At 31.5% G+C, this 13,821-nt stretch overlaps 2 protein-coding genes across 2 annotated transcripts; one reads left to right on the top strand and one right to left on the bottom strand.

Annotated features, from left to right (window-relative positions):
- Window positions 1-664: 664 nt before the first annotated feature.
- LOC115977642 (protein NRT1/ PTR FAMILY 7.1) lies at window positions 665-6,711 on the bottom strand. The gene is made up of 6 exons (XM_031099638.1): window positions 6,383-6,711; window positions 3,836-3,895; window positions 3,097-3,211; window positions 2,729-2,946; window positions 2,070-2,629; window positions 665-1,842 (listed from the first exon to the last, which is right to left on the bottom strand). Exons 2-6 carry the CDS (start codon window positions 3,872-3,874, stop codon window positions 984-986), a joined length of 1,791 nt encoding a protein of 596 aa, XP_030955498.1. The 5' UTR covers window positions 3,875-3,895; window positions 6,383-6,711; the 3' UTR covers window positions 665-983.
- Window positions 6,712-12,195: 5,484 nt separating this feature from the next.
- On the top strand, window positions 12,196-13,275 carry LOC115994811 (AP2/ERF and B3 domain-containing transcription factor At1g51120-like). Its single transcript, XM_031119087.1, has one exon. The coding sequence runs from the start codon at window positions 12,196-12,198 to the stop codon at window positions 13,273-13,275; it is 1,080 nt and encodes a 359-aa protein (XP_030974947.1).
- The last annotated feature ends 546 nt before the right edge of the window (window positions 13,276-13,821 follow it).

Raw genomic sequence — 13,821 nt, 5'->3', positions numbered from 1 at the left:
AAGGGAAATTTTCAATACTATTTTTTTTCAAATATATATATATATATATATATATTTATATATATATGAAAATCGTATTATCATTGCAACACACCCTAGATTCTCACAAAAACTAATAATAATAAAAACCACCCTAATTAAGTTGGGTGGTTTAATGACTCGGGGCCACATGACATTTTAGTTTTTTTTTTTTTTTTTTTTTTTTTTTTTTGAGAAACATTTTAGTTACTTGATAGCTAACTTAGTCAATAATCCAATAGTATTACTTTTTTTTCTTCTTCCAAAGGAATTTAATTGTATTACTCACTTTTGTTTATAGGGAGAATTTGACTATAAATATCTCATCTTACTTAGGGAGTGTTTGATTTGTTGTGATGTACCATTGATGTAATACACATTACGATGATATAACATTAAAATTTTTTGTTTTTTTTATTTTTTTTTAACATTACTGTAATTTAAAATTACAAAATATATTATACCACCTTAATCTTATTAACTTCCTAAACAATATAATGTTATATTATTATATTGAGATTACATTAATGTAAAATTATAATAATGTAATATAACAATGTAATATAATATTGCAATGTAACGTAATATCACGGTAAACCAAATGCTCATTTAGTGTAACTGATTAAGTAGAGTGTATTCAAAAGTGTAAGGTAATTGAAAAGGAGATGTTCATTTATTTTTGACATTTACAATATATGGGACACCATTGATAAAACCATAAAATTCAAAATCACACGTGACATTACCTAATGTGGTCAACCTTATCTCACTGAAATCCTACCATAATAAATAAGAAAGCAATCATCCCTTGTAACAACCCTTTTTTTCCATCAAATGTCACCAACAAAGATCATGCTTCCTTCTTGTGATAATGTCCATTCTAAAAGTCACGATAGAACCAATAGACCTCAAAATAACATTTAAAAAAAAAAAAAAGCATTTGACTGATAAGAAAGAGAAAAAGTCTAAACTTTGTTGAGCAATTCATGTCCTGGTCCTTCTTTTTGAATTTCCTTCTCACTGTCCTCAAGGTTGATGCCTTTGTACCACTTAGCCAAAAACAAGTAAATCACAAAGTCAAAAGCCGTGAGAACTGCAATAAGAAAGTAAAACCTGTCCATGTGGCCTGTGTTCAAGTTATTTGGTATCCAACCAGGGTTGTTGCCTTTTGTAGTGATTTTCATGACCATGTTAACCAACATGCTACTAACATAGTTTCCAAGAGAAATTGAAGCCATGCAAAGCGAGCTGCCAAAGCTTTTGATACCATCTGGAGCTTGTTCATTAAAGAATTCCAATTGACCAACATACATAAATACTTCAGAAGCACCAACAAGAACATACTGTGGAATTTGCCAAAATATGCTTAAGGAGCTACTCTTCTCACCAGGGATCACATATTTAAGTCTTTGGATCTCAGTGGCACCAGCTGCAAACATTGCCAACATTCCAATAATGAGTCCAACACCCATTCTTTGAAGCCCCGTTAAGCCCCTGGGATTACCACTTAGTTTTCCAACAAAGGGAACAAGGATTTGGCTATAAAGTCCTGTGCAAATAAGTACACTGCAGATATCAAAGGCAGACATACTAGCCGCTGGGAGGTGAAACTCTCCAAATTTTGTTTTCATCACATCGCCTTGCTCAACAAAGAGGGAAGCCATTTGAGTGAATACGACTGAGTAGATTATTGTGCATAGCCAAATGGGTAGCATTTTCATAACACATTTTGCTTCTTCAACTTGAGTCACAGTGCAAAGCCTCCATGGATTTTTTGGACCATTAACATCATTCTGTGTTACTGTTGCTGCCTTGTCCAAAAATCTGAAAAATTTCAAGAAATAGATAAGTATGTTACGGACCAAAATTAATAAATCAATTAGTAATTTAAATTAACTACAGGATAGACATATAGCCCATGCAATAATCAAGTTGGCATTCACTAAGCAAAATGGTATTAACAAAACAAACAAATTAATACTAGCCTAGATACATGGTCACGATGGATACGCAAAAGCAAGGAAAAAGTCATTTTCAATATATATACTTACTCAAACTCACTGCTATGAAGAATCTTTCTACACCCTTTAATTGCAGACTCTGGTCCTTCCAATTCATATAGATCATTTGGACTGGCTGGAACAATGTTCCATTTCTTAGTTGCAGCCACAAATACCTGAGCAACACGTGGCAAAGGGTTGCCAGATGGTTGTACATATCGGTATTTAGGGGTTCCGATAAAAAATGACAATAAGCCAACGATAGCTGAACCTAAGGATACCAAAAAGCCAAGTGTCCACATCCCATTGTCCTCATAGTAGACCAAAATGGTGTTTGAGAAAAGAGACCCTACATTGAGTGCAAAGTAAAAACAGGCAAAGAAAGCTGCTTTCGATTTCTTTTGTTTAGGGTTTGCCTCATCAAATTGGTCTGCTCCAAATGTTGCTAGGGTTGGTTGATGACCTCCATATCCTAAGGCTACTAAATATATAGATAAGTAAAAAATGTCTATGCCCATTGGAGATGTGGGCATGCAATCCATTTTTCCATCACCACAACCATTCGGTTTGATCAAGAAAAGCCAAGAAGTGAGGGATAATAGCACCAAACCCTAATGATAGATAAAATAAATTTTTGTTTAGCACAAATTTTTTTAATAATGCACTAATAAAAGTTTAAAAAATATAATGGAAGATGATATATTAATTACCAAAACAAGAATGATCTGAAAAATTGCACAGGTTAAGTAACGGCCCCAATATGAATCACTGAGGAATGCTCCCACAAGAGAGAACAAATATACAGTTCCAGTCCATTTGCTAACATTGTTGGCGGCAGTGGCATTTTCTTGATCAAGAACTCTAGTTAAGAACAAAACCAAGTTCACTCCAACACCAAAGAAAGCTAGTGTTGCTAAACCTTGATTTGCTATTCCATATTAACCAAGTAGAAGAAAAGAAAAGAAAAAAAAAAAATCAATACGACGTTATGAACATTTAAAAAAAAAATGGGGTGGAGAATATAATAAATATTAATAATTAATAGTTAATAGAACCTATATAGGTGATTCATTGATACCTAGCAAGATGCATGTGTATTTCCACCCTCCTGTGCTAGTCACCTTTTCTTCTTTCTGATTGAAGTTTTTGGCCACAACTTCTGCCTCTCCAAAGTTACAATTATCTTCTCTATCCTGTTAGAATAAAAATGATAAAATATATCAAATTGGCAAATTGATAAATAAGGGAAGTGAAAATTTAGGATTTCAAAGGATAAGATTGTAATTAAAAAGAAATTATCATATTTGACCGAACAAAAGAAAATTTCCGGAGGATCACAAAAATATGATATTGCTTGACACATAATATCAATATCTAAATAATACAAAATGTCATTTACTTTATCGAGTAGGGACAACTAAAGTAAGAAAATATGGAGTCAAAATAATTGCATGGCCAAAGCTAATCAGACCACAAGAAAAGGAACCCAAGTAATTGATTGGCGGCATATTAAATTTGTTTGTCATGGATTAAATATTACGTCATATTTGATAGTTAAATCACATTTTTTCATGAATTAAATATTATATCATATTTAATAGTCAAATCATAAGTAGTGCCATGGTCGTAGGCCAATGTATACAACGCCCTCAACTCACTCCCTAGCTAGACCAAAGTGTGCATATCCATTCAATTTCAAATACAGACCATTTAGACCATATATAGCTCCAACCACTTGACTTTTGAAAAATTTTCCATTGAACCTAGAAAAATATTTTCTATTTGTGAAACTTTCACTTGAATAGTAGTTTCCTAACCTTTAGCGCAGTTTCATTGGTGAAGTTAAGTGAACCCATGGCTGCCCTTCAGGGTTTCTTCTGCAACACATCAAAATATTAATTAGACATGGACAGAATCATAATAACTTTGTGACTATAACTACTGAATTTCTTAAAGCGAACTTAAAAGGTACCCAAGATTTCAACATGATTTCAACACCTTACTAAGCAAGAAATACAACAAAAGACTTTTAAAATGTTATACGTGCCTAATTTATTACTATTATAAAAGAACAAAGAGAGAAGAAGAAAAACAAAAACATGAACAAGATGATTTATTAAACATTTAAAGTAGTTATTAAATACAATTTGGGATGGAAAAAGATGAGGCTCTTGCAAATTATATTTCCAACTCAATGAAGTTTAACAAAATATAATGCATGCTCACGTAATAGAACTTACCAAAGAGTATATAGAAGATAAATTTGAATTTGAAGATGAAGAAGAAGAAGATTGCAAAGCACAGTATTTGTTAAGGAGATGGTTGCTAAAAATGGAGGGTGAATGTGTTCAATTTATAGGAAATGAGAAAGTGTGAAAGTATGTACAGGAAGGGCAAGTCATTTTCAAACTAACTATATCCTAGCTATTTACTCAACAGCACAGTTTTATTTATTTCGTTTTTATTCAAAGATATATATTAAATGGAAAAAAGTATTTGTGGAACAAAATGAAAGAAAGGTCAGTCGGAAGAGCCTAAGCCACAAACTAGGTCATTTCTTCCATGAATTTTTTTGATAGTGGGATTTTATTTCCACGTGACACTGACATCATCTCTCTCTCTCTCTCTGATCTATCTCTCTATTTTTCCCAAGTTTTTGGTTTTCACTCAAACTGATAATTGCTCCTTTCCCACTTATTGGATTTACATGGGAATTGATCTTATCCGTGAAAAAGAAAAAAAATTCATCAATAAGCATTAGGAGCAGTTAATGAATAGTTTTTTAGGTATGTCCAAGAAAAATGTCTTTATTCCATCAATTCAACGTTTGCAGTGAGAAGAAATTACTTTCAGCAGTCAGCTGTAATTACTCTTTTTATAAAGTAATTAGTTATGAGCCCCCAAATTAAATTCATTTTTCCCTGGTTTTAAATTTTCGTGTTATATATAAATATTTTATGTTTCAATTCGGGGCTAGGAAAATACCAACATTAATGTGGACAAATCATTGTTACAAATATCTATTATCTTTAGTCAATACAATTCATCTGGACAAATCTAGAGATTGAAATATGAAGCTTAATGCAACTTTCCTATCTCAGGCATGTTGTTAAGCATCATTATCATCAAACAAAGCAACCCAAAAAAAAAAAAAAAAAAAAACTATATGTATAAACACACACATAAAACGTTTGTTTATGGATTCTATAAAAAATAACATTTTATTAGGATGCAATTTTATTAATAAGAAGAATGAAAACTTATGATCCAATAGCAGAATTAAAAAAAAAAAATTAATCTAATAAAATTTTATTGGGTGGTGTAACATCAAAAAATAATTATTACACCAAATATAACTTGATCGAATGATACAAATCAATACCTACATTTGTTTATGGATTCTATAATAAATACCATTTTTTGAGCATGAAAATTGTTAAGAAAAATGAGAACCTATGATCCAATCACAATTTTTAAAAAAAAAAAAATTTTAATCCAAAAAAATTTTATTGAGTGGTGTAACATGAATTACTACACCAAATATAACTTGATTGAATGATACAAATCAATACCTAAATCACAAAAGGTTAAACATTTGGATACTTTCATTAGCAAAAAATGTATAAATATACAAATTAAGCAACAAATTGAAACAAAAGATGTTCTATATTTTGTTCTTCGCGATGTATCTTTAAATTTTGATTATCAATAAAGCCTTTCCGGCATGATTCTAAAAAATAAAAAATAAAACTTAAATATGTGAATATAATAAGCCAAAAGCAAATAGAGATAAGGATGTGATTCAATGGCTCATGCTATAAATTTGGCAAACTTGTAAACCTAGAACTTACTAGAAAAGATCATAAGAAAGCAAAGGCTTCTACCCAAAAAAAATTTTGCATCACTGGGCAACAAAATACTAAAGAACAAAATAAAATAAAATGAATTAAGCTAGAATGAAAGTTTTATGCTAGACCCACACATTACTTTATTGATCTGTTTTTTAAATAGGAAAATAAATTTTTTTAAAGAAAAAAGAATCAAATTAAGATATGAAGTGCATGGTTATGGTTTGTATTATTATATGTAGACATCAGATATACCGAAACATAATTCTAATTCCACCAAAAGGTCAAATTAATTAGTTATTAATCAACAACAAATATAATGTGAAATATCATAGGTGAAAGCAATCTAAAGAAAACAAAACAATTAGCTAGAGAACAATCTAAAGTTTTGGTCTAGGGGAAAAATAGTATTAGTAATGTTGCTCCGATAACAACTTATCACACAGCAATAATGAAAAAAAATTAAAATTAAAATTTTATATCCTTAGCATTAATCAAATTCTAGATATCACCAACCTTTTACGGAATTTAACCAAGGCCAAAGTAACTTGTTCCGGAATTGTACCGAATTCCGGTGATGGTGAAGAACTTGTGTCGCCAATTACAATTGGCAATGCAGCCTGTGAAATCACTCGCTTTCCTTGAAAACTAGAAAACCCGTTGAATCCTTTTGTCATTTATGGTGGAAAAGTAAACCTGTTAAACTGATCAGCAAAGCAATTCTCTCAAACTCACAACCCCTACAAACAATCAATGTCCTTTACAAACCCTTCTCTCACTTCTTGACTTGTAGCTCATACGTATAATTAAGCATAATAATCTATGGACTTGAGAGAGAGAAGGGAAGAGAGAGAAAAAAAACATGTATGTCACACTGTAACAATGGAACACTTATATAATCAAAGTGAGTATCACTCACATATTAATTAGTCAGCGTTCTGTTCCATAACTTACTCCTAAATAAGCTCCTTCAATTTTTCTAGGACCAAACTAGTTTACAATTCCTAATCGTAAGCTGCGAGGAATACAAAGCTGTGGTTTATTTGTACTACACTACCCTCTGCTCTAAGTGAGATTAAGAAGTAGAATTTTGATTCGTATCAAATATTTGTGCAGGGTCTGATAATAATAAAAAAAAAATTGTGGAGGGTCATTACTCATTAGTCATCGCAATCTAGAGCTTGTACCATTTTATTGGGTATATATGATTTGTAATCAGATTTTTCTCTCCCCCTACTATTTCTCAACGGAGAATAGGTCTTTGAGATTTAAAAATTGGGGCACGTGTCCGCGGATAGTTTCTATATGGTAAAACTATCATCAATTATTATTGCACTAAATATATATATATAAATTATCTTATTAATTTCTCTAAGATTTTATTGGTCCATATTAATATTAAAATAATTAGATGAATTAATTTAATTATTATTTATTTAATTAAATGATAAGAAGTAAGAGTTTTATATGATTCGGGAGTCTCAAGTGATGAGTTAGTATTATACTAGTATTATTATAGTAAAAATCTGGAATAAGCTATAAACTCGGATGTTCTTTACACTTTGTTGTGTATGTATATGTTTGAACATTAATTCCATACATCTTTCTGTATTTTAATTGGAAGATTTGATCATTAAAAGTTTTGGAAAGAAAATTGAACTCTTGCATTAAGTGAAGGGCAATAATAATGATGATGATGATTAAATGATTATATTGTATTAAGTATATCATTTCATACTTCTACTTTTAATTGTTTCTCCAAAAAATAATGCTTATACTTTAATTAAACATGCTCTTTGATAAGTAATCCATTTGATGACTGATCGAAAAAGAGGCAAATTCTTATCAAAAAAAGAAAAAAGAAAAGAGAGGCAAATTACCATATTTATGAACAAGAATTTTAAGGTCTGCTTTTGTACAATCAAGCCATATAAAAATTTTATAAATAAATAAATATATATATTTATATTATAGATATAAGGAAATTATAATCATATGTCGATGATTCCTAAACTATTGACAGGAAAAAAAAATAAAATAAAAAGAGGTTCATTTGCAATGTTGTTTGCTTTGAAACCTAGAATATTTGAATAGATGGACAAGAAAAAAGATGAAAATGAAAAGAGTGATAAAGGAAATATTCTGTATTCTCGGTTTCCCACCTTAATGGCCTGTTTGGAAGTTTAAAAAAGGAGGGGGAGTAGAGTAAATGGAAAGAGAGTAATTCAATTACCTTATTTAGAAGATTTTAAAGGAAAGAGGAGGAGGGGTTTCAACTACCTCTAACCTCTCATTTTTAATTTCCCCAAAATGGAGAGATTTGGAGGGAGAGTAGAATAGATAAATTATTGACCAAATGAATTTCCCAATTTACCCTTTCTAAATTGACAAAATTGCAAACTTATTATATAAATAATCTTTGTTTGTTTCCTGAGAAAATTTAAGGTGAATGAAAAAAATAAAAATAAACATAAAAATGAATTCACAACTTACTAAAAGGAAAGTCCATTCCCAAATTTTAGAGTCACCCTTCAACCCATTGTCTCTCTCTCTAAAAATTGAAGCTTCGAGAAACATATATAGCCACACAAATCGATCAAACCCTAGATTTTCTCACCAACCAAACACCTTACTTTCCCGAGAGAAAAAACTCATAACAACTCTATTTCCCCTCAAATTGAGCTTCGAGATCACGATCCTTGCATCGCAGTGAAAAAAAAAATGGGACGAGTTTTCAGGGAAAACCCTAATTCGAGGCCGATATTTCTGTGTTGCGAGTCCACGTTGGCGAATTCGTCCTCATCTTCTTTGTCTTGCTCGACTCTGACCATGACGACATAGACCTCGATGACCAAGACGATAAATGGGTCCCACCAGTTCAACATCTCGTGGTACTCGCTCTTGAAAGGCATAGGGATCAAAAAGTACGTGGCGTCTGATACTTTCGTCGTTGGCGTCAGAATTCTGCACAAAAACTGGCCATTGATCGGGGGCATAAGACAGCGGCATCGATGCCATGGCAGACATGATGTTAGGGTTTTCGTTTGATCAGTTTGGGTTGTGGTTGCTTCCTATGTGAAGCTTCTTGAAAATTTTCCATAAATAAAGAAAATTTATTTTTACTTTTTATTATAATTTTTTTGAGGTAATAAAAATTATTTTATAATAGTTAATAGTAGTTTTATACTTTTATTAGTGGTATTTGATGGAATGAGAATGTTAATTAAATAATTATTTAATCTAACAAATTAATCATAGACCAATATTGCAAGTCCATTTTCAAATAAGGGTAAATTTGTCTATTTAAATCATTTCCTCTCATTTCCATCCTAATTTTTAAAACATCCAAATAAAAGGAAGAGCTAATTACTCTCTTCCCCCTTACTAATTTTAAAAACATCCAAACAAGGTGGAGAATAACCATTCCCCTCTACTACTCTCCTCCCCTCCACTCCCCCTCTACTCTCCTCCCTCTCTAAACTTCCAAACAGGCCATAAGGGATGTGTTGCATATCATAACATCAAGTAACTAGAGTCTTGGAGCAGTGGAACCTATTTCAATTGTTGTTTGATAAAATTTTTTGTTCAAATAATTGGTTTAATTTCAATTTTTTGTTAGTCACCTCACATCATAACTAAACCAATTTTATGAATGTCCATTATCTTTTATCACACACTTAGTGTTTTATTTTATGCTCCATCAAGTATAGCATATGTCGCGTGTTTGATTTTTTTTTTTTTTTTATTTTAAACTTTGACTATTTTACACACACACACATATATATATGCTAGTTGAGTACCTGTGCGATGCATAGATTAATAAAAAAAATATATGTAAATAAAAAAATATATTAATTAACTATCTTAATGATCAATGAGGTACTTGAAAGTTTAATAGTTCCACCTAAAAGTAAAATAATTATCTTAATAATTAATAAATCATGTTACAAAAACAAATTAATTTTCCAAATTGAACCACTTGGGGCAAGCATATAGTGTGTAAGTTTTATCATAGTCAAAAACAAAATTATGACTGAATTTTATTTTAAATTGCTTTAAGTTTTTGGTTAATAGAATTTCAGTTTAATTAAATAGAATTTAAAATTTCTTAAATTTCAGTTAATATAGTTCTACCTATAGTAAACTATCCTAACAATTATGTATAAGGTTCAAAGCTTCTTTCTCCCAATTATTGAATTATAAAAAATTAAAAATTAAAACTATAAACTTGACAATTAGGTAGGGTGTCCGTATAATATATGAGATAAAAGGATTTCTATTCTCCCAGTGTTTTTCTAATAAAAATCCATTATCGTTAGTATAAAATTGGGACCCTTATTTGTAGTATATATGTATAAGTACAGAGTCTGAATTTGGTAAGGATGAGTTATAGTACCCATGTTTTACACCATTCATAAGAGATTATCATATCAGTTTTTCACTTAAAACTCAATATATCCTACCACGCCTAATAATATCTCAATAAACTCTCAATTGAGTTGGATTTTCATATGAGTATTAGAATTGATTGAGCGTGATTGTGCTTATTCTTTAATATGTGATTGATGATGTGGCATATTGAGATTAGAGGGTGTAAAACTTGGGTTTTATATTACATCCTTATGGAATTTAATCTAATAGGTATAACCCAATAGTAAAGATCCTTCTATTAATGTGACGTTTTGTATATGAATTTGTAAAGAACATTATGACAAACTGGCAATTAATATGGTGAACGATAATGGTGGACAAAACCCAATTGAGTAACACCATACAGACTCACAGACTGTACAAATAGTTGGTGAAATGACCTTAAAATGTTCCTTAGTACATCCTATCACACCTAATTGGATTGGATTTTCATATTATTATTAAAATTGATTGAGTATAGTTCTGCCTATTTTTTAATATGTGATATGATAATATGGCATGTTGAGATTGGAAGGTGTAAAACTTAGGTGTTTTACACCACATTCATATAACATTCAATCTCATAAGTATAAACGAAGTTTTACACCACATTCATATAACATTCAATCTCATAAGTATAAACGAGTAGTAAAGAACCTTCTATTTTTGTGACATGGTGTATATGATTTTGTAAAGAACATTATGACAAACTGGCAATTAATATGGTGAACGATAATGGCGGACAAGACCCAATTGAGTAGCGTTATAAAGACACACGGACTCACAGACTGTACAGCCAGTTGGTGAAATGACCTTTGAACGTTCCTCAGTTAGGAAGTAAAAGCAGTAGAGAAATTAGCGCCAATATTAACTCAAGTTTACCTAATTTAGGTTAGGCAGTTTATTTTATTTTATTTTATTTTTGATAAATTGCCGAAAAGGTTAGGTAGTTGTGGATATATAGCATTTCTCTTTGGTTAAACTATATAATTTGAACAACAAGATACTTGAGTCCAAAATTTTAAAATAATTTATTTAAACGAAAGATGGATAAAAAGTAAAACAATTTTGTCATATGTAATTGTTACTAAACAATTTTTCGGAACCACCCAACAATTAAGATTTTAGTTTTATTGTATTCAACACTGTGTATTTGGAAAAGCCAACACGTGAAGTAACCAATAACATGTTACAGCTCAACACATTTTTTGTTTATTTTGACTGGTTTGGTGCTTGTTGGATAAGTGTCTTAGGATGATTCGCTACAGGCCAAATTGTAATAGAATTCATGGTTAAAGTCAACATGGTTTAGGCTCTGTCCATCAATCCCCGACCAAAAAAAGGAATTCAGTTGTGTTCAGTTTTTTGAGTTCACCCATAAGCACTTATTTGAAGCGGGGAGCCAGGAACCGTAGTTGTTGATAGGATGCAAACATATCCAAAAATACAAAGAAACCTGCATACACCTGAATTGAATATACATGTAACAAAATGGGGTTAACTTCGTTTTAAAATTTTAATCAACTTTTGCCTATATTAAGACAAGGCCACTTCATGAATATTGTTCCAACTATTTTGGAATTACATTTTACACGTATAAGAATATTTCGTTTACTCTAGAATGTGATATATGGTTTTTAACTCGGTTGTCATACCTGATTTTAGTTTTAATCTTTAACATTTTCCACCTTCCAAATACAGAACCTGCCATGTTGATGCAACAGAACACCTTTCATTACCAGATTTTCTTCTCCTTTAATTTCTCCCAGAAACATTCTGATTTGTCCTCAAATCCTTCTCATACCCCCTCAGCCTTAAAATCCCACCTTGCTTCTCTTCCGGTTCCATTAGATTTTCTTGTCTCATATTTCTTTTCTGTTTGCCTTTATTTAGCATTCAAATTTCTTCTACATTCTACAATGGAAGAAGATGCTTCAAGCATGATTTCAAGTGCCAATAAAATGAATGCAACAGCAGAAACTTCAGATTCAAACAACACTTACTACACTTTGCTTGGATGCAAGCGCATGAGACACGAAAACAATAATAATGCCTTCTCCTTAGCGAAATTCAAAGGGGTTGTTCCTCAGCAGAATGGACATTGGGGTGCACAGATATATGCCAATCACCAGAGAATTTGGCTTGGGACATTTAAATCTGAAAAGGAGGCCGCTATGGCTTATGATAGCGCGGCAATCAAGCTTCGTAGTGGGGATTCACATAGAAATTTTCCATGGACTGAAAGGACAGCTCAGGAGCCTGAATTCCAAAAACATTATAGCACAGAAGCAGTGCTAAATATGATCAGGGATGGTTCTTATCCATCCAAATTTGCTGCTTTTTTACGTACTCAATCTCAAAGCAAAGATATGGGATTTAGTCTCAAGCAAACAAAGGTGCATGGTGATGGACAATTTTCATGTAGCCAACTTTTTCAAAAGGAATTGACACCAAGCGATGTAGGTAAGCTTAATAGACTTGTTATTCCAAAAAAATATGCTGTGAGATACTTTCCTTACATTTGTGAAAGTATGGAAGAAAATGCTGCTGCTGCTGCTGGTGATGGTAATGGTGTCGATGACATTGAGTTAGTATTTTATGACAAGTTAATGAAGTCATGGAAATTTCGATATTGTTATTGGAGGAGTAGCCAAAGTTTTGTGTTCACAAGAGGTTGGAATAGATTTGTGAAGGAGAAAAAATTGAAGGCAAATGATATTATCACATTTTATAGTTGTGAACGTGGTGAAAAGGCAAAAGAGGGTGAAACATTTTGTTTAATTGATGTAATCTATAATGGGGGAGAGAGCAAGAATTGTTTGGTTGAGGGGGTGAATGAAGTTCAGCTGGAATTGGATTTAAATTTGGGGAAAATGTTCACCTATAAAATGGATGAGGATGACAAAAAATTCAAGGAAGAGAAGATTTTGAGTGTACTGGATCCAATTCAAAAAGTGGATGACAAAGGTTTTAGGCTCTTTGGTGTAAATATCAACTGACAATTAATGGAGATGGTTCATTTTACGGGTTAATTCTTTAAATTAGAGTTTTATACTCACAGTGCTCATACATGAGACTGCAATAGTTGAAGCTTTGATTTCATAGGCTCATTAGGTTTGTGGAAATTAATCTCTTTTTTTTTCTTTTATTTTTTGTGAAATTGTAATCTTGTTTGAAAAAATCAACCAAAAACCGTAAATACTATGCAGGAAGATGTTCCTTAATTTTGTTTTTCTTCCTCTTCTTCTTCTTTTTTCTTGGTCTAAGTACTTCAATTGGTAAATGAACTTTGTAATTCTCTGGTAAGTGATAGGTGCAATTAGGTAAATCTGAATGTTAATTATGTAAGAGCAAAAGAGAGAGGGTAGAAGCCAAATAGGCTACTAATTTATTGGAAAGTTCTTACAGTTCTCTCCAAAAAAAAAAAGAAGGAAACATACTAAAATGGAGGGAACTAGAAGTCAAATAGGCTCCTAATAAATTGAAAACAAATTAGGCGAAACTTAGGTACACTACCTTAAGTTCATTAGGTTTGTGGAAATTAA

The sequence above is a fragment of the Quercus lobata genome, chromosome 1 (assembly GCF_001633185.2).
Source record: "Quercus lobata isolate SW786 chromosome 1, ValleyOak3.0 Primary Assembly, whole genome shotgun sequence".
In the NCBI taxonomy this organism is placed as follows: Eukaryota; Viridiplantae; Streptophyta; class Magnoliopsida; order Fagales; family Fagaceae; genus Quercus; species Quercus lobata.
This window is presented reverse-complemented; position numbering and strand designations above follow the sequence as displayed.